Here is an 18,945-nt window from a genome sequence, read left to right on the forward strand (position 1 = left end):
GCTTGGCAGTTTTTATCATTAATATGTAGCAGTTTATAGTTGAGTAAAGCACAGTAATACAATAGCTAACTATATAATTGTTATGGCTATCATAAATTGTTGAGGATCTAGGTTGCGGTACAAATGCCCTTGTGATACTTGAGTTATGGTACTGGAAAATCCAGCAAACATACCATAATCTTCACATAACTGAGGCCAATTCTCATTGGTTAATCTATTTTTCAACATGTTGCATCATTCACTAGCATTGGTGTGTGTGTCTGTAGCTAAAGCCAAAATTTACGAGATGTGTTGGCGATGCAGTTTGTAGGTGTGAGCGAGGTCTTCACTGTCACAGAAATAATAGATAGGAACCCTACAAACTCAGCTAGCCAATTTGAGTAATTCTGTGTATATAATGCTTGCGTACAAAACTGGACTCTGCTTTAAAGGTTGACTTGCAACAAAATTTACATTGCAGTTATTTGGTAACAAAATAACCACCATGTCTGTCACAGCAGAGTAAGACATGGTTAACCATGTCTTACTCTGCTGTGTTGTAGGTTCAAAATATGTGGAAATGTGATTACAAGCTCTTAAAAACTAAAAATGCACAGTTAATCGCAGCCATCACGAAAACCCTGTAGGTTGGAATCCCTCTCAAAACGACTCAAATGTGACGTAGTTGAACACAATGTGCTTCTGTTTACACTTTCATGTCACCTCATTCGTCGAAATATTTTCACAAATAATCTTCACGCTTTCAATAAAACCATGTCTTTTGTCCTTACGCATCTATTTCATTATTTTTGGAATGCTGTCACTTTGAGCACGGACATTTCATAACCTAGCCTAAAATCAGTTTAATTTTTTAACCTTAGCTCGAGAGGGTGCATATCATCCTCTGATAACTGCTCCAAAAAATGCTGCAGAAATTGTTCGCGCCATTTGGTCGAAAATATGAGTCACATGATCAGATTACAATTAGATGATTAGACCAAGCCTAAACGAAACTGTAAAGTAGCAAGCATCTATATTTGAAAAGGACTTTTTGGTGGAACTTGAAGTGTTTGTCATGAACTAGTGCTACCAGACGTTTTATATTGAGTCTTTTATTGGCCTTTCAATTAACGTGATGACATCACGTGTCAAAACAATAACCACGTCGAGTTAAGCACGTCATCAAAATAAAGGTATTCCAACCTACGGCCGCTTTTTAACTGCTCGTTTTTTAGCTTTTGAGAGGTTGTAATCACGTTTCCACATACTTTGAACCTACAAGACAGCAGAGCAAAACATGGTGAACCTTTTGATACCAAATAACTGTAATGTAACTTTTGTTGCAAGTCAACCTTTAAATGCTATGACAAAGCAACTATCAGCCAACATTTGAAGAGTACAGCTCATTCAGCCTGGTTCACAATAGAGCCTGTTCAAATTAGTTGGTCATCTATGCCAGTGAGCAGTTATATGCCAGTGAGCAGTTATATGCCAGCGAATTAGTATTATAGAATTAGTATAACTGTGTGATATATAAAGTTAGTATAACTGTGTGATATATAGAGTTAATACAACAGTGTGATATATAGAGTTAGTACAACTGCGTGATATATAGAGTTAGTAGAACTGTGTAATATATAGAGTTAGTACAACTGTGTGATATATAAAGTTAGTATAACTGTGTGATATATAGAGTTAGTATAACTGTGTGATATATAGAGTTAGTATAACTATGTGATATATAGAGTTAGTTTAACTGTGTGATATATAAAGTTAGTAGAACTGTGTAATATATAGAGTTAGTACAACTGTGTGATATATAGAGTTAGTACAACTGTGTGATATATAGAGTTAGTACAACTGCGTGATATATAGAGTTAGTAGAACTGTGTAATATATAGAGTTAGTACAACTGTGTGATATATAAAGTTAGTATAACTGTGTGATATATAGAGTTAGTATAACTATGTGATATATAAAGTTAGTATAACTGTGTGATATATAGAGTTAGTATAACTGTGTGATATATAGAGTTAGTATAACTATGTGATATATAGAGTTAGTTTAACTGTGTGATATATAGAGTTAGTACAACTGTGTGATATATAGAGTTAGTACAACTGTGTGATATATAGAGTTAGTACAACTGTGTGATATATAGAGTTAGTATAACTGTGTGATATATAGAGTTAGTATAACTATGTGATATATAGAGTTAGTTTAACTGTGTGATATATAGAGTTAGTATAACTGTGTGCTATCTAGGAACAGAGCACAAACAACTTTGATTTAGTTTAATAAACATTAGTGACAATCATACCCACACGTAAAAGTAAAACTAGAATGAGATGGGTGTTTATGCAGCAATATAGTCTGGTGAACTACCTGCTATATGAGTCAGCCTAAGTGCATTTGTGAAACATTTGAATGTTGTTCTATGGAGTCTCTCCTTAGAACTGATCTCCATAACTGTACTGTAAACCTACCATGACAGTTTTATGATCAGTAGGTTTCCTAGATGTATCTTCATATGCTTTATATTTTATAGCCACCAAACTGTTAGTAAACACATTCCTCGTTTATGTAAAATGTTTATTAATATGAGACAGCTAGTCTTAAATTTCAACAAATTGTTGATTGCGATATATTGCATATGTACAAAACCATGTTGATTTCTATACATGGCAAATAACTTTCCAGCCATTATGGATGTAAAAACTCTTCTCATCCTTAACATTGCTAATAATAATAATAATATGAGAGTTTGAAAGGCTTGACTCACATGGTTGAGTGGTATGTTCCTGTGTGAGCGCTCAGCTAAATATTCTTTCAATTCATATTTGGCACGGATCCATGACTCTTTCTCTTCTCTAGAGAATGAGAAAAACGCAGCAAGCTAACACAACTATTTAGTACAGGGGAAAGGGGGTGGGAGCAGATGGCTGTTAACCACTATCAGTTAAAACTACCTGATAGTCTGATAACAAGAGCACTCGTTTTGCCTGTTTACACACAGAGAATGAGTCAAAGAGACTACTATGTCTCGCGTGCAATTACACCCTCAGATTATTTTCCCAGACATAACAGCGTAATAGTTATATGAATGAGACACGCAAGCCTAGCGCTAATAGCATTGTTTTTAAGAAAAAATCAATGGACTCAAAACCACAACATCTGCTGCGTAATGATTACAGTACATTGTGAAAGCTGGCTATGCCCAGCCAAATGTCACTAGGCAACTATAGCGTAGGGCAAGTGCAAATGCATAACAGAAATCCAAGCTCGTGCGGTTACAAGGGCCCAATTTTCCTGTCTCAATTGATTATAAGCCCTTCAAATGAACAAACACTGCGAGCAATAGCAGTGCAAAAGCAGACCGCAAGATCCGACAGAACAAAACAGCGCAGTAACTCCGCTATGCATTGAGGGAACCATAATCCAATAAACTAACATAGGCCATCATCAACAGGGCAGAACCTGAAACCTTATGCGCATTCACAGCATTGGCCGGGACAATCAAGTACACCGAGTGGATTATATTAGCCTCTGGGCAGCCATCGTGCGAGACTCTGCTAAAGGAAGCAGAACATAATTTGCTGCAACACAAGTCACCAGCTCATTAGCCCTTTAGATAGTGAAAAAGCGGGTAGAGAAGCTCTGTGGGTACAGAGACTCTATGGATAGAAACGCTCTGTATCCACAGAGGCTTTGTAATCCACATAGTCTCTGTGGACACTGAGCAGAGACTCTGTACCCACAGAATCTCTATACTCACAGAGACTCTGCGGGCACAGAGTCTCTGTATCTATAGAGCCTCTGCAGGTACAGCGACTCTCCGAGTACAGAGGCTCTGTAGGTACGGAGACTCTCTGGGTACAGACTCTCTGTAGGTACAGAGACTCTGTGGATACAGAGACTCTGTGGATACAGAGACTCTGTACTTACAGAGACTCTGTGGATACACAGACTCTCTGGGTACAGAGAGTCTGTAAGTACAGAGCCTCCGTAGGTATGGGTAGGTAATAGTAATACCTTGAACTATTAGGAGCTGGTTTACAATGTCTTGGAGCTTTGGCTTCCCAAATACTGTTACTCTTTTGATTACCAATGGCCACCATGACAGCAATGAGATCAGGCCTGCAACGAATATCAAGTGTTACAGAATGGCAAGCAGAAAGGATGTCCATATCATAGTTTTTCAAGTATCAGAACAAGATTCAACGTAAAAGAGAAGAACCTTACTAATCGCATCTCAATCTCAGCTGAAGCGCACTGGAGGCAAAATACGAGGCGTTGTAAAACACTTGTACTAGAAGCCGTCTTGTAACGAATGCTCAGCAATGAGTGTAATTGTTTGCCGCTGATATTTACGCAAATCAATTTATGTTACAATGCTTAACATAATTTATATTTTTTGGCAATTTTATCTTTGTTCTGAATGGTGTAATATAATTTTCAGGCAACCGAGTTTTTATCAAAATTTTGAGCCAATTTCGATCCATTTCAAACTTGATTTCGAAACATACTTTTTGGCAATCAGCCAGCCAATCACAAAGCATCGAACGTAAAAACCAAACGCCTCTAATTCACTATACATGACTGCACTAGCCTCAGCTGCAGATTTAAAGCCTGGCTACACACACCGACTAAGCAAATTGCCTACACGTGGTGTGTATATATTTGTGACTACATACCCGACACTACAAAACGATGAGTTATGTTGACCAATAGATTAACCAATGAGAATTGGCCTCACTCGTGTGAAGCCCGTGAGAATCTTGCTGGATATTTCAGTATAGTTGTTTAATCATTTTCAGGATGTTTATTATCTAATATGAATGAAAGATTTGTGACAGCAATAATGATTGCGCAACTATTCCTATTACTATATTTTGCTAACAAAAACCCGCAAAAACAGTCATGTACAAAATACTCTCAGTTTATGACATTTAACTACAAAAAAGTTTTTTAACATATTCATTACCAAAAGAATTATCTGAAATGTTTTATGAAAGGTTCTAATTTGTAATAATAGTTATCATAGATCCGTTACAAAAACGAATATCTTTTTTCGTTTATAAATAGTTGTTTTTGTGAAGCACTGTTGTCATTCAAAAACCAATTTTTCCGCACAACTCATTACTTTTCAACGAAATAAAAGCAAATCGAGATGGTTGAATAATTTATTTCAGGCAATCACAGTTCCATTAGTTTTTAACTTTTCCGACGTAGACCAACACAGCTTTGCACACGTCATATTTCATTGGTGTAGCCAGGCCTTTACACCCATGAATCTACTCGAGATTTCTCCAGTGAGCTTCACCATTTAGCCACCAACTCATGCTTGCAGTCTAACACATCGCAATAATTCCATTTCTTATTCCCCTAGTTAGAAATGCATGAGAAGGTAAACTGAAGAAAAAAGACTTACGGCCACTCATCGAGCTCAAGAGACCGCACCCTCGAATGGTGTGTGCCAAGATTCCTGTGTATGCCAGAGCACTCCATACAGATGACTGATCCCAGGTTCACACTGGCCCATGCTGGGTCTATAACAGAGGCCAGCAATGATTGTTGTTGAGGTGACACTAGTTTAAGGTGAACAGAAAAGGTCTGATGTTGAAGACATACATGTAACGTGAGGCAAAATATGTAAAGAACAAATTACAGGAATCTGTGGGGTGAAGTTGAATGAATTAAGATGCAGCAAGCGAACAATATGAAGCAGATAACAGAAGTGGAAGTAAAAGAAAAGTAGGAAAAAGTAAGGAGAAAAGAAGAATATAAAAAAGAAAATAAAAAATGAATAGTGTGGCAGGAAAGGAGGGAATGAGAGGAGTTGGAGACGGAGAAGGAAAATGTGAACAAATAGCTGGAGCAAAATGAGGGAGGTAACAAGCAGAAGAGAGAAAGAATGGGGAGAGAGAAAGAAGAGGGAGAGAGAAAGAAGAGGGAGAGAGAAAGAAGAGGGAGAGAGAAAGAAGAGGGAGAGAGAGAAAGAAGGGGGAGAGAGAAAGAAGGGGGAGAGAGAAATGGAGAGAGAGAGAGAAAGGGAGAGAGAAAGAATGGGGAGAGAGACAAAGAAGGGGAAGAGACAAAGAAGGTGAAGAGAGAAAGAAGGCGAGAGAGAAAGGGAGAGAGAAAGAAGAGGGAGAGAGAGAAAGAAGGGGGAGAGAGAGAGAAAGAAGAGGGAGAGAGAGAAAGAAGGGCGAGAGAGAAAGAATGGGGAGAGAGAGAAAGGGAGAGAGAAAGGGAGAGAGAAAGAAGAGGGAGAGAGAAAGAAGGGGGATAGAGAAAGGGAGAGAGAAAGAAGAGGGAGAGAGAGAAAGAAGGGGGAGAGAAAAAGAATGGGGAGAGAGAGAAAGGGAGAGAGAAAGAAGAGGGAGAGAGAAAGAAGGGGGAGAGAGAAAGGGAGAGAGAAAGAAGAGGGAGAGAGAGAAAGAAGGGGGAGAGAGAGAGAAAGAAGAGGGAGAGAGAGAAAGAAGGGCGAGAGAGAAAGAATGGGGAGAGAGAAAAAGGGAGAGAGAGAAAGGGAGAGAGAAAGAAGAGGGAGAGAGAAAGAAGGGGGAGAGAGAAAGAAGAGGGAGAGAGAGAAAGAAGGGGGAGAGAAAAAGAATGGGGAGAGAGAGAAAGGGAGAGAGAAAGAAGAGGGAGAGAGAAAGAAGGGGGAGAGAGAAAGGGAGAGAGAAAGAAGAGGGAAAAAGAGAAAGAAGGGAGAGAGAGAAAGAAGAGGGAGAGAGAGAAAGAAGGGGGAGAGAGAAAGAATGGGGAGAGAGAGAAAGGGAGAGAGAGAAAGAAGAGGGAGAGAGAGAGATAGAAGGGGGAGAGAGAAAGAATGGGGAGAGAGAAAGAAGAGGGAGAGAAAGAAAGAAGGGGGAGAGAGAAAAAAGGGGGAGAGAGAAAAAAAGGGGAGAGAGAAAAAAGGGGGAGAGAAAGAAAGGGGAGAGAGAAAGAAGGGGGGGGGGAAGAAAGAAGAGACAGAACCAGGAAAATAGCAAGATATACAGGGAGAGGAAAAGAGGAAAGAAGAGGGTACACTGATTGAGCAGGTTTAAGTATGAAAGAGAAGAAAAACCTAACAATATAGAAACCAGGTGCAAGGAAACTTACCCGGAGCACCACAGTCACAGCACACATTATTTCCAGGCATGTTTCTGATAACTTGGGTCACATTAGGATTCTGACTAGACTGAAAGAGAGCAAGATAACACTCAGAGACCTCTGATTACTAAATCAATTTCTAAACACATACCACAGCTTTCATTAATATGTTTTACTTGAAGAATTTTGTATTTGAATTTTGTATGAATCATTTTATGAGCTAGTTTCTTTCATCTCATTACTCTGTCTCTATTCACAAACCAGACCAATTAGCCAATTGAAATTCAACACCTCCTCGCCACCACAAACCAACAAGTCATACAAAGACAACTCATTAAATAACTAATAGTCTTAATTCCGGAACTTTCCGTTACTAAACTGCCTCTAACAGTTCTCTATTCCCTTATTCTATAATATATAATCAACCAAATACTCTCACTCCATTTTCAACACGCATATTCAGCATCGCAGTCGTCCGAGGTTTGACCGAGGAGGAGAGTTTGTGAGCAGAACAGGTGGTCGGGTCTGGGATGATGAATAAGAAAAGTGCACAAACAAGGGATCTGACTAGAGAATGAGTAATGGGTGCCTGAAGGTCAGAAATGCTCCAGCCTCCTCCGCTAGGCTTTGAAGCCTGGCGAGACGGATACGTGAGTCAGACTTTGATCTGTTATGCTTTTGTTCACCAACTGTTAATACCGTGGACACAAACCCTGTGTAACTCCACTCGAGCAAAACAACTTTGTATAATCATCAGGCATATCTCCTGCCATGATGAAACAATAAAAGGGCTCATTGCAGCCTATCGTGCGAGACAGCTTTAACAGAGGGGCCATTGCATTGGTTAGATCATTACGGCTAATAGGCCTAACAAGGCCCCTTTTGAGGTCAGCCACATAAATAGATTGCTTGTTTGTGGTTAAGCATTGCTGCGATATCCAGTGTTTGAATAGACTCGTAACAAACAGATTACTAAGGCAGCCATTATGAATCAGCGAGCAGAAGATAGTCTCCAAGCAATAAGCTCTCCGCCGCGTCTCCTCTGAGGCCGACAGTTGTAGGCAATGTCAACAAACCATCCCAACTGACATAAAATATGAAACTTTTAAACAAAACAACAATTAAGGCTTTGAAAGGAAATGCTGTTAATATCATGTCAGAAGATGAAACAGGGAGTAAACAGCCAGCAACATCTACCAGTGCTGCATGCCTGAGAAATCCAGCACGAATGCAAACACTCCTCCTCCTTCACAAAGATTTTGATCGAAAGGCTAATAAAGATGGTGTGAAATCTCTGCAATACCCTTTGGTATAGCGTACATTTTACCACTCATATTAACCTATTCTTTGTCAGCTAAGAATGCTAATGACACTGCTCAATATTCAACTTGGTCACACTCATATATACAGTGTCAGACTTGAGACCTGTCACACGCATATATACAGTGTCAGACATGAGACCTGTCACACTCATATATACAGTGTCAGACTTGAGACCTGTCACACTCATATATACAGTGTCAGACTTGAGACCTGTCACACTCATATATACAGTGTCAGACTTGAGACCTGTCACACTCATATATACAGTGTCAGACTTGAGACCTGTCACACTCATATATACAGTGTCAGACTTGAGACGTGACACACTCATATATACAGTGTCAGACTTGAGACCTGTCACACTCATATATACAGTGTCAGACTTGAGACCTGTCACACTCATATATACAGTGTCAGACTTGAGACCTGTCACACTCATATATACAGTGTCAGACTTGAGACCTGTCACACTCATATATACAGTGTCAGACTTGAGACCTGTCACACTCATATATACAGTGTCAGACTTGAGACGTGACACACACATATATACAGTGTCAGACTTGAGACCTGTCACACTCATATATACAGTGTCAGACTTGAGACCTGTCACACTCATATATACAGTGTCAGACTTGAGACCTGTCACATTTGCATGTCTACACAATTTACACTAGAATATACCTTCCGACTGTCGTTACTTTGTAAACTGTTCAGTATCTGCTTCTCAATGCCGGACACCCAGGTGTCTCTTTCCTGCGAAAAGAAATTAAAGCTGTGTGAATGGATTACCTAAACATATATTTTCCTTCTAAAGCTGAAGGTTGTTGTAAACAAACTGTCTGTTAACTGGCTGACAAATGAACTGGCCAGCAGCTTTCCAGCAGATAGAGTTCATGGATATAATAGCCATATATAGATATAAATAGATATAATAGATGAGGTCACAGGTATACACAGGAAGTCAGGAGTCACAGCGAAAAGGGACTGGTAAGCATCTATAGCATAGATCCCAAACGAGGTTGATCTGTTTTGACTATACACACCCACCTCTTGTGTAGGCGCCTCAAACTGCCACTGCTTGTTGTCAAGGGACACGACAGTGAACTCATATCCATCCGAATCTGTGAACAGAGAGGATGGTTAAAGAGAAATCGTAAGAGCAATTGTTATGATTTGAAGGAAGACGACACCTTATAGCATTTCTTACTAAATAGGTACAATCGACATTTCCCTTGCAAGCTGAAATGGCTGGTGTTCATGGAGTTGTGACATTGTGACATTATTAGACAATTATTCAGTTTCTTGTTTTCTACACAGACATGTATGTCAGGGAAATAAAGAGTTTAGCAGACGACTCCTCTTACGCATACGACTTGCCACCACGAGATGGAGCCTTATGTAAGGAGTCCTGCTTCCTTCTGTCACCATTTGAAGGGTATTATACCATAGTTGTCTGACTATAGAGTGTACAACAGTGATCCAGTTACAGCATCTTGGAATCCAAGTAAAACATTAAAAATATTTTGATGACAACGAAACAGTCTATATATAAGCGGAATGCCGGCGTTGCAGGGTATTAACGATTAGCTTATAAACAATGAAAGGTAATGTAGTTGCTTGCCACTTGTCATTAACCTGGCACATTGCCAACGGTTAATTTGAGTAAGCGTACTGATAAAAGCCGTAAGAGCACGCATAAAATTACATTGCGTGCTGTCACGGAGAACGGTCGCATATTTCACCCACATAACGACATATACCGCCCAAAGAATTCATCAATCCCGCTAGCTAAATTGGTAAAGCATTTGCTTGGTGAATGGGAGGTTCTGAGATCAAATCTTCTGCGATACGGATTCTTCATTCAAATATTTTAATAGCTATAGCTGGACAAATCGAATTGCACACAGATACACACACACAGAGTAAGATTTATTTATATATGTGTTGATTGTATATATATTTTGATGTAAAAATGTAATGGTTTATTTACTGTTGTGTACACACGCAATACTAAATTTAGGCGAATATATTGTAATGGCATATTACATATGTGCAACAGCATAACAAAACAACCAAAAGAATGCAGTAACCTTCAAGTCTGTGTGTGAGTATTGAGGGAAATAAGAATCTCACAGGGGATCGAGAGAAGTTAGATTATATGAAGAAGTCTCTACCTTACAAATGGATTTTACTACATGGGCAGGTAGTTTACAAATATTCTCATGGCTTTGACTTAACGGCAGTTCGTGACCACACAGGTCGTGGACAAGCAACGATCCAACAAGCTTTATAATTTTGAGGCAATATTTATGTCCAATGTCTGATTGAGTCCCGCAACCTTGTTTTAAGAAGGCCTGTACCAAGTACTAGTGATTAAGGAAATAATTGTAAGACCGTAGCGATCTAGTCAAGCTCTGGAATGCACAAAGGTATTTGACTGGCACTAGAATAATGACTCACTTATTAGCTTGGAGCGTACAAGGTTAGCTAAGTAGGCTCTGCAGCCGATGCCTGACTATAACCCTTCGTGCATACCTCAACAGAGAAGCATTAGATTTGATAAGACAGTAGGTAATATTGCACAATGTACTATTTAGCTGAAGACAATTCTGACATTTACTAGCAGTGCCGCTCACTCCTCACACCCAAATCTATAACAGACTCATTAATGCTCGCTAGCATAACAATAGGAGTGAGAGGGCTGCAACTACTCGTAAACAAAGAACAGTTCCGTTGTCTAATCTATTTAAAGGATATATGTCTTAATTAATACCATAACTCGGGCCTGTATGAAATTACAAGTTATGTATGAGATGGCAAGACAACTCCAACAATCTCTTACAGCCGAGAAAAAGTTATAGACTTTTATAGAATAACTTAAAGGTTTTCTTTTTTTAAACCTGACTCATATCGAATCAACTAAAGGCTGACGCAACTGTCCCAACGCCACACGAATATGACTCGATGACAAACCAGGTAGCCAAACTAGAAAAGCTCGACTTCTCAAAATATTTCAAACTCCTCGAGTAAGTTGGGAGACAATGCTGATAAACCAAAGACCAAGTCTACTGCAATGTGACCATTAAGGTGTCAAGGTGGTAACTCAATCTTTTTTGAAATTCCATTGCACGAGCGTGCATTCTAGTTATCATTAATAATTATGTTATTCCTTTATGCCCGTGTGATTAACAAAATGAATATAACCAGGTATATCATAGGTATCACATCATATGTATAGGTTCTTTGGGGCTGTCAAAGCTGTGAGAAAGGAATATTTTACTGAAAAATATAAGTAATTAGATTCTACCTACATATTTTTCTATATGAAAACAAACGAACAGAAATATTGTGTTTATAGGTGCTGAAGTTGTCAATTATTTTATTTACCTTGGCATTTAGTAATATCAACATTTAAAACTGCTGAACTTAAAAAAAGCCTTGGTCTGGGATAATCTCAGGAAATGTGTCGGCGTGTACCCGCGTATCCTAATAAACTGGAAGCTTCTGGAAATTCACCAGCGATGAATTGATTTCAGAAAATTCCAGACCAATGTGAACCAGACATTACGAACTAACTTCAACACACTTCAACCATCTTTCCATTAAAAATCCTATATGAAGGTTGTTACGATGGAGGAATTCTTGCACCTTTTATATGAATTAAAAGCTGGGAGCATGTCTGAGATGAGTAGGAGTGTCCAAGAGATCTCATAGTTGACTGTAATAATGTCTTGTAATGCAGTAGCCTAGTTCAGCTGAGGTTCTAAGTGAATTCATGTTAACAATATTACCTATACACGTAATACCAGTAGTTTTACAAATCCCCCTTCCCTGTACTACAAAAACATTACCACATATATGCAACCAAAATAAAATAGAACAATGCAGGAGCTTACCTACATTACCTATCTCATATGATAAACAATAACAATAACCCTTTTTATCAAAGAGCACCATCCAAGGAGTCGACATAAAAGAGGGAAGATAACTTTAACAAAGCACTCTTGTTTGCTCACAATGCACTCTAAAGATGGACAAACATGGTTGCTTTATCATTGTCATACAGAAATTTGATAGACAGCACTTGGTTAACTGAATATAACTTCTCTAAGGGTTCTATTTCATAACTAATCATGCAGAGGACTGATCATCCAGCACTATGTGGCATCAAAGTGCCATAACTCCACATAGCTGCTCCGTATTCGGGTTGCTTCAAATCAAAGGATAAAACATAAGGCACTGAATCATACATTACAAATCAACTCACAAACTGGTAAACTGTACTTTTGCCAATGTAATAGTAATGCTGGTGCGAGAGTTGCGCTGGATGATTAAATCTTCCACATCCAATTGAAAATATATATTGTTTTTCCGTTATCGATTTGTTGGTAGGAAAGGTCTTGGTACTTATTAGAACACATTATTTATAGAGAATATGGTGTAAAAGAATTTGTTATTAAGACCAAATACAGACCAGCTAGTACAAACTGGCTAGCATAGCAAAAAGAAGCTACTGTACAGATAATTTGAGCTCTACTGGATGAGGAGTTTAGCAAGGTGATGAACAGGTGTCTGGTGACAATTCAGTCAATGTGATTTCTCATGGTGAAAACAGTGTTCTTGACCAAAACTCGATAATGGATAATATATAATATTGGAGTTGCTCTCTCATCAATCTTTATAATTATAGTTAAAAATCTACTTGAAACTTTATACCTGCTCAAAGATATAAACAGACGTAACAATTATAAAACATAAGTTTTATTTGTTTATCAACAGTCAGCAATGTAGTTTAAACTATCCTGGATAGTCCTCCACTGAATTCTTATGCTTCATTGTGATTAAAGGTGAGTTAGGTGAGTTAGAGTTGTGTTGGGAGTGTCTGTCAAAAGTAATTTATAGATAGTAAACCCTCATCTTTCGTGGTTGATCGGGACTGGCGCCACACGCAAAAACGTTAAAATCAAAAAATGGAAACTTATTTTTAAAGTATGAACCATAATTTTAACACAAAAATACTTCTAAACTTATTTATTGTGTGAATTTCATAAATAATAAAAAGATAAACCAAAGTATTCTTAATTGACTTTAATTTATATTTCAATAATTAAAGCCAGAAAATGCACTTATGCTTTAGTTTTGGCTTCATCTGGTCTGAATATTTGTGCTTGCGATTAATTGGGTTCGTTGTGAAAAGACGCATGTTTGTAAATATGAAAAAGAGGGTTATCTCCTCTTTTTCATATTCAACATTCCATTTTCAAGGGCATTCTAAAAAATATGTCCGATGAGCACAATGAATGATTTTAAATAATAATAAACTTTAGCAATTAGTAAATTTTGAATAATAAATTATTTGATGTATATTTTTACCCAACGAACTACCGAGGTCACGAAGTTATGAATTTATTTACCGTTCATAAACATGCTAAACTGCCTTAAAGCGTATAGCAGCACCCAGTTAAAGCACATAAATTACATAATTTTTTTATGATATATTTCAATACATCAGAGTCTTGGCATTCGAATGAGCCTATATTCAATACACAAAGAATAATAGAACTATGAAAAACAGGGTGCCAAAAGTACGTCCTGCAAAAAAAACACTTGGTTCAGGTTCTCAAAATGTGATGTCATAATTATTATTTAGCCTTAGGTAGTCGATCCCTTTCGCTGCTATTGAGGCTGCGCTTTTCTGTGACAATCGGTGCTGTTAAACCAAGAGAGCGCTAATAATAAACTAGGATTCTAGATAATCAACAATGCCCAGGATCGTGCTAACGCCCGACCAATACAAACACATGTTTTGGGTTAATTAATTATGCTTCAATAAATGTACTGTCGTTGATAAAGGTAATGAAATCACATCGATTAAATTGTGACCTGCACTTGCGTGGCCCTAGAACTACATGTCAATTGCACTTTCGCGAGATCACGCAACGCTTGAAACTAATTAGTCTCAGTCGCGACCCTCAACATCACAATAAAATGAGAGGGCGAGTGCATAATATCATCGGGAAAACATAGTATGGTGCTTGGAATCTGAGTTATTTATCATAGAAATAATCTGTACATGGAGAACTAATGACACTGATTCCTTTGTCATCTTCATTGGTTCTCTGGAGTTGCCCTATCTTCACCTGACACTAGCGTCATTATCGTAGTTGATAAATATAAGCGGTAAGCAATAAAATAGGCGGTAAGAGCACACAACACCGCATAAGAAAATTGTGACGTCACAATTTCCGAGCCTATGCCGGTAAACATTTTTGCGGCAGAGCTCTGGGGAAATCCTATAAACACCAACCAATGTCTGTCTCACCATGGCAAACAATAGCTCATTCGAAAGCCAAAACTCTGATGTATTGAAATATATCATAAAAAAATTATGTAATTTATGTGCTTTAAATGTTTTGTACCTACTGATGTGAATTTGGACTTTGTAACCTTCGCCAGGTCATAAGCAAACCTATGAGAGAAGCCTGTAGAACTGTTGACTATGTTGACATTTGCGATCAAACCGTTCGAAGCAATGCTCAAGTACCTTAAATTTACTGCCATATGGAGTGGTGCTCAATGAAATTGTTTAATAATCAAGACATCTTGCAAGCGCATGTAGTCTTTACAAGCGATCAACTGGTTATATGCTAGCAAAGTAAAAGACAAAAAGCGTGATGAAATAGTAACCATACTACTTACCGTTTCCATCACCAGGTGTTTCTATTTTTGATCCACTCTTGGCTCTGCGATGCTTGCGCCTCGTGTGTGGTGTGTTAGAATCAATCTTTGCAGCAGCGACTCCAGCGACTGAAGTATTCATATCAGATGTTTCATGCCCTGCGAAATACACAGGCATGCGCTATTCCTTCCTGGTATAACACTTTTGATAGTATAACACCACCAAAGTACCACACAATATACTGAAAGCACAGCAGCATCAATACATGAGAGAGGAGGCTTACTTCACACGTATCAGATTGACAAAGCTTTAGGTTGGGGAAGCTCTTCCACCAACCTTTTGCTCGTCAAAGTATTCTACAGTATTTTCAGTGAAAAACAACATTAAACAGCCAACTGAATGCGAGACAAGAGTAGACGTATGCTGCAAAGTACACCAAGATAGTGGAGAGATAGAAAGACTCAGTTGTAGTCATTTCCTTCAAGCTTTTGCTACGCATACAGAACTCGCAAGACTTATGCCGTATTACAAATAAAAACAGAAGTCGTAAGCAAGAAAGTTCCCAGCGCTGACACATAACCAAAATGTGAAAGTTATCTCAGAAGCCAGTATTCAGATGGAATCTCAGTAGGTCTGACCAGAAACAGTGGTTTGGAGTTATATTCAAATCAACTCTTATAATAAAAGATATCCAATGTGATGATCACAAAAAGAATCAAGAGTAACAATTTTATCTACAAAACAACAGACAACATTTACAAACAGTCAAAATGAAACAATAGGAGCAGGCAGCGGTAGCGAAAGCATGCCTAGATAACGTAAAAGCCCGTATCCACTTATCAGATATTGCATTTTCTAGGAAAGCTAAATTTGCATGCAAATGCAAAGATAATTATGCCTATGCATAGACTTCTACAAGGTGCTAAAAAAGAGCTAAAGGGAGAGAAAGACATGCTTGCTTACCGTTTCATGATGGGAATGGTGATTACATCACGCAATCGAAGAGAACAAAAAGAAAAGACACGAATAGAATATGATATATACATATGAATAAAGCATAGATTTGGAATATTTCGGTGAAGCAATGGCAGAAAGATGAAAGGATGCTGGCGACAAGCCATTGGAATTGTGCCCTCCTCAAGCATGAAAAACTGCTTGTCCATATACTGTACTATTACATAAAGCAAAGCGTTGGAGAAGGCAATTCTGAAATGATAGATTAATAATGGTTATGACAATTAAAATGGTTACAAGGACTTTGATGTAGTGCAGTACAAATATGTATCCTCAATGGTCGCGAGGAGTAATTAGTACATCTATACTAAGCTGCACTGTAACGTACCTGGTACAAAAGAAGGATTGCAAGGATATTCACGAGGAGATAATCTATGAACAGCAGGGTTTCGGGCTGCCTCTCCTCCTAAACAAAAGAGTGAAGAAATATTTTTCTAAATGCCACTCATTTAGAAAAATTTGCTAAAATTGGTTAAAAAAATGCATGAAATTTGAAAATAGACAATTCGTAATTAACAATGGCAGCTACACTAAGCACTACACACCTATATACCCTGATCTACTAAGCACTACATACCCTGATCTACTAAGCACTACATACCCTGATCTACTAAGTACTACATACCCTGATCTACTAAACACTACATAACCTGATCTACTAAACACTACATACCCTGATCTACTAAGCACTACCTACGTATCTTGATCTACTAAGCACTACATACCTGTTGAGTCCACTGAATTGCCATTGCTCAGCTGAGTATGAAGGCGTGGCTTATGCTGACCTGGAATTTTAACAGTGGTCTGCATCAAATTGATTTCTTTTCCATGGTTGTTTTCCATGTAGTCCTTCAATAAAATTAATAATATTAGTGTACTATATAATTATAATATGCAGAGTTTTCATAAATCTAATATGTGATATTCAAAAGAACAGAAAGAAGCGAGTCAACATACGTGCATGTTAGGATGGTAGATCAGTTTGCCATTGGACGTTAATATAACATATTTCTTCTTCTTCCAGTCCTTGGTTATGCTCTTGCTGCCCTTTTTGTACAGATAACCCTACAAAACCTTGCTTGCATAGACTTATCTCCATAACAGACTATCAGTTGGCCAATTCATCCCTCCGATTAAAGACTGACTGTGTCTATTTCCAAACAATTCTATTGATGAACCTCTCTCTAGGGCTAGCGCAAGTACTGCGCTCTTTCTATAAAACTTCAGTCTTAAAGCAGGTTGTAATAACATAGTTGGAGTTCAGAACTTCAAGAGTGAACTGCATGTATTGTGCTTATGCATGAATCTAAGTGACCAAATGCCAAGTTTGGTTACGTAACAGGTTTGGTAACAAGTTAAGAAAACTCTGCGAGCAAAGATGACAATACGACAATAAAGGAGGAGAATGCCAGTTTATGCCATAAGCTACCTGTTTGAGAGGAATCGTCCTGCCCACTCCTAACTCATCCGCCTTATCAGCATCCTTACGAGGCTAAAGTAATAGAGAGTGACGCAATTGATATCTATTTCTCATAAAAATACATTTGTAAGATGGGTCTCTTACTAGCCAAACGTATCAGAGATTAACAGATATTCTGAGAGAACAAAGAAGTACACATTTCGTGTCAACTACCAATTAAAACCGTTAATATCTAAAGTCCACCCACTTACAAATAAATCGCGTTTACAAGCAGCTTGCTGAGTGTCTCTAGACAGACACACATTGTAATACAGTAACATAAACGCGATACTCATTTGTTAGTATCAAAAACAATGACAACAAAGAGAACACATTTTTTTAAAGAAGAAACACATGCACAAGACTTACGTGTGACAATATTGGGAAGATTTGATGCAAAACAAAAATTTGAAATGCAATGAACAAATTCGCTTGAAATTGGCATAGCATACTACAGCCTGAAAAAGCATGCTAAAATCAACAGCTCTACACAAACTAATGAGAATGGACTAGGGTGCATGGAAAACTAGGGTCAGGGGAATGTTGAACATGTAATTTAGCACTGACAGCGACCTAAAGCCCTCGCAGAGCCAAGCAGCTGGGTTCAAAGGAGCCGCAACTAAAATGTTAGAAACCAGAATATGGCTAGGTTATAGGAGTAGAGTTTAGCATTCTATGCATCTAGTATGTGAAGCAGTAGAAATGAGCAAGTAACGAGAGACCGTAATACATGCGCAGAAAGTAAAAAATAAAGAGGAAGAGGAAACATGCAGAAGTTAACAAACCACTTACATGAACAAATAAATTAGAGCGCCTACGAGATTTCCTAGCTCTACTCGGGGTATTAGCGGGAGTTAGGAAGGTATCGGTGCCGCTGTCACCGGCTGTACTACTATACCCTACACCGAGACTATCTGAATATTCTGCAGGATTCACAGCTATCTAAAATGTGATTGCAACACAGCTACACGACACGGTTACAAGCTTAGCCATCAAAGAACAAATAATTTTACATCTGTGCGCCCGTCCCACCATAAAGGCGCACAACTCCTAAGACATTGAAAAACAGCTCATGAGCAGCTATAGAGTACCTTAACCATGAAACTACCCAACTCTGTTGGGGTGAGAGCTGGTTTACAGGTTGTGACAGAATAGATGAGCATGAGTCTTTAAATGGTTTAAAGATCCTAGGTTATGCGAGAGCGAGATGGGCAGAACCACAAAGCAGCTTGGACAATAAAGCAGACACTGCATCAGCTGAACATAGGGTGTAGCGCTGACAACAGCACGAGACATCAATTGGCCAAATATCAATCGCTAAAAAACCTTTGCAATTACCATTACATCTAATGTTCGATATTTTTTCAAAATACTTCAGGTTTTTCTT

At 38.4% G+C, this 18,945-nt stretch overlaps 1 protein-coding gene across 1 annotated transcript in view; it reads right to left on the reverse strand.

Moving 5' to 3' along the window:
• The window catches only part of LOC137385907 (arf-GAP with GTPase, ANK repeat and PH domain-containing protein 1-like), a 42,109-nt gene that overhangs the window by 4,232 nt on the left and 18,932 nt on the right, over positions 1 to 18,945 (reverse strand). The window contains exons 11-22 of the mRNA XM_068072515.1: positions 18,351 to 18,500; positions 17,529 to 17,591; positions 17,057 to 17,164; positions 16,825 to 16,948; positions 16,428 to 16,505; positions 15,106 to 15,243; positions 9,454 to 9,527; positions 9,088 to 9,159; positions 7,090 to 7,168; positions 5,411 to 5,528; positions 4,012 to 4,116; positions 2,762 to 2,849 (exon numbers count right to left, since the gene is read on the reverse strand). Coding sequence (XP_067928616.1) covers positions 2,762 to 2,849; positions 4,012 to 4,116; positions 5,411 to 5,528; positions 7,090 to 7,168; positions 9,088 to 9,159; positions 9,454 to 9,527; positions 15,106 to 15,243; positions 16,428 to 16,505; positions 16,825 to 16,948; positions 17,057 to 17,164; positions 17,529 to 17,591; positions 18,351 to 18,500 — 1,197 coding nt within the window. The remainder of the gene's footprint in view (positions 1 to 2,761; positions 2,850 to 4,011; positions 4,117 to 5,410; positions 5,529 to 7,089; positions 7,169 to 9,087; positions 9,160 to 9,453; positions 9,528 to 15,105; positions 15,244 to 16,427; positions 16,506 to 16,824; positions 16,949 to 17,056; positions 17,165 to 17,528; positions 17,592 to 18,350; positions 18,501 to 18,945) is intronic.

The sequence above is a fragment of the Watersipora subatra genome, chromosome 1, assembly GCF_963576615.1.
Source record: "Watersipora subatra chromosome 1, tzWatSuba1.1, whole genome shotgun sequence".
NCBI classification, from domain to species: domain Eukaryota; kingdom Metazoa; phylum Bryozoa; class Gymnolaemata; order Cheilostomatida; family Watersiporidae; genus Watersipora; species Watersipora subatra.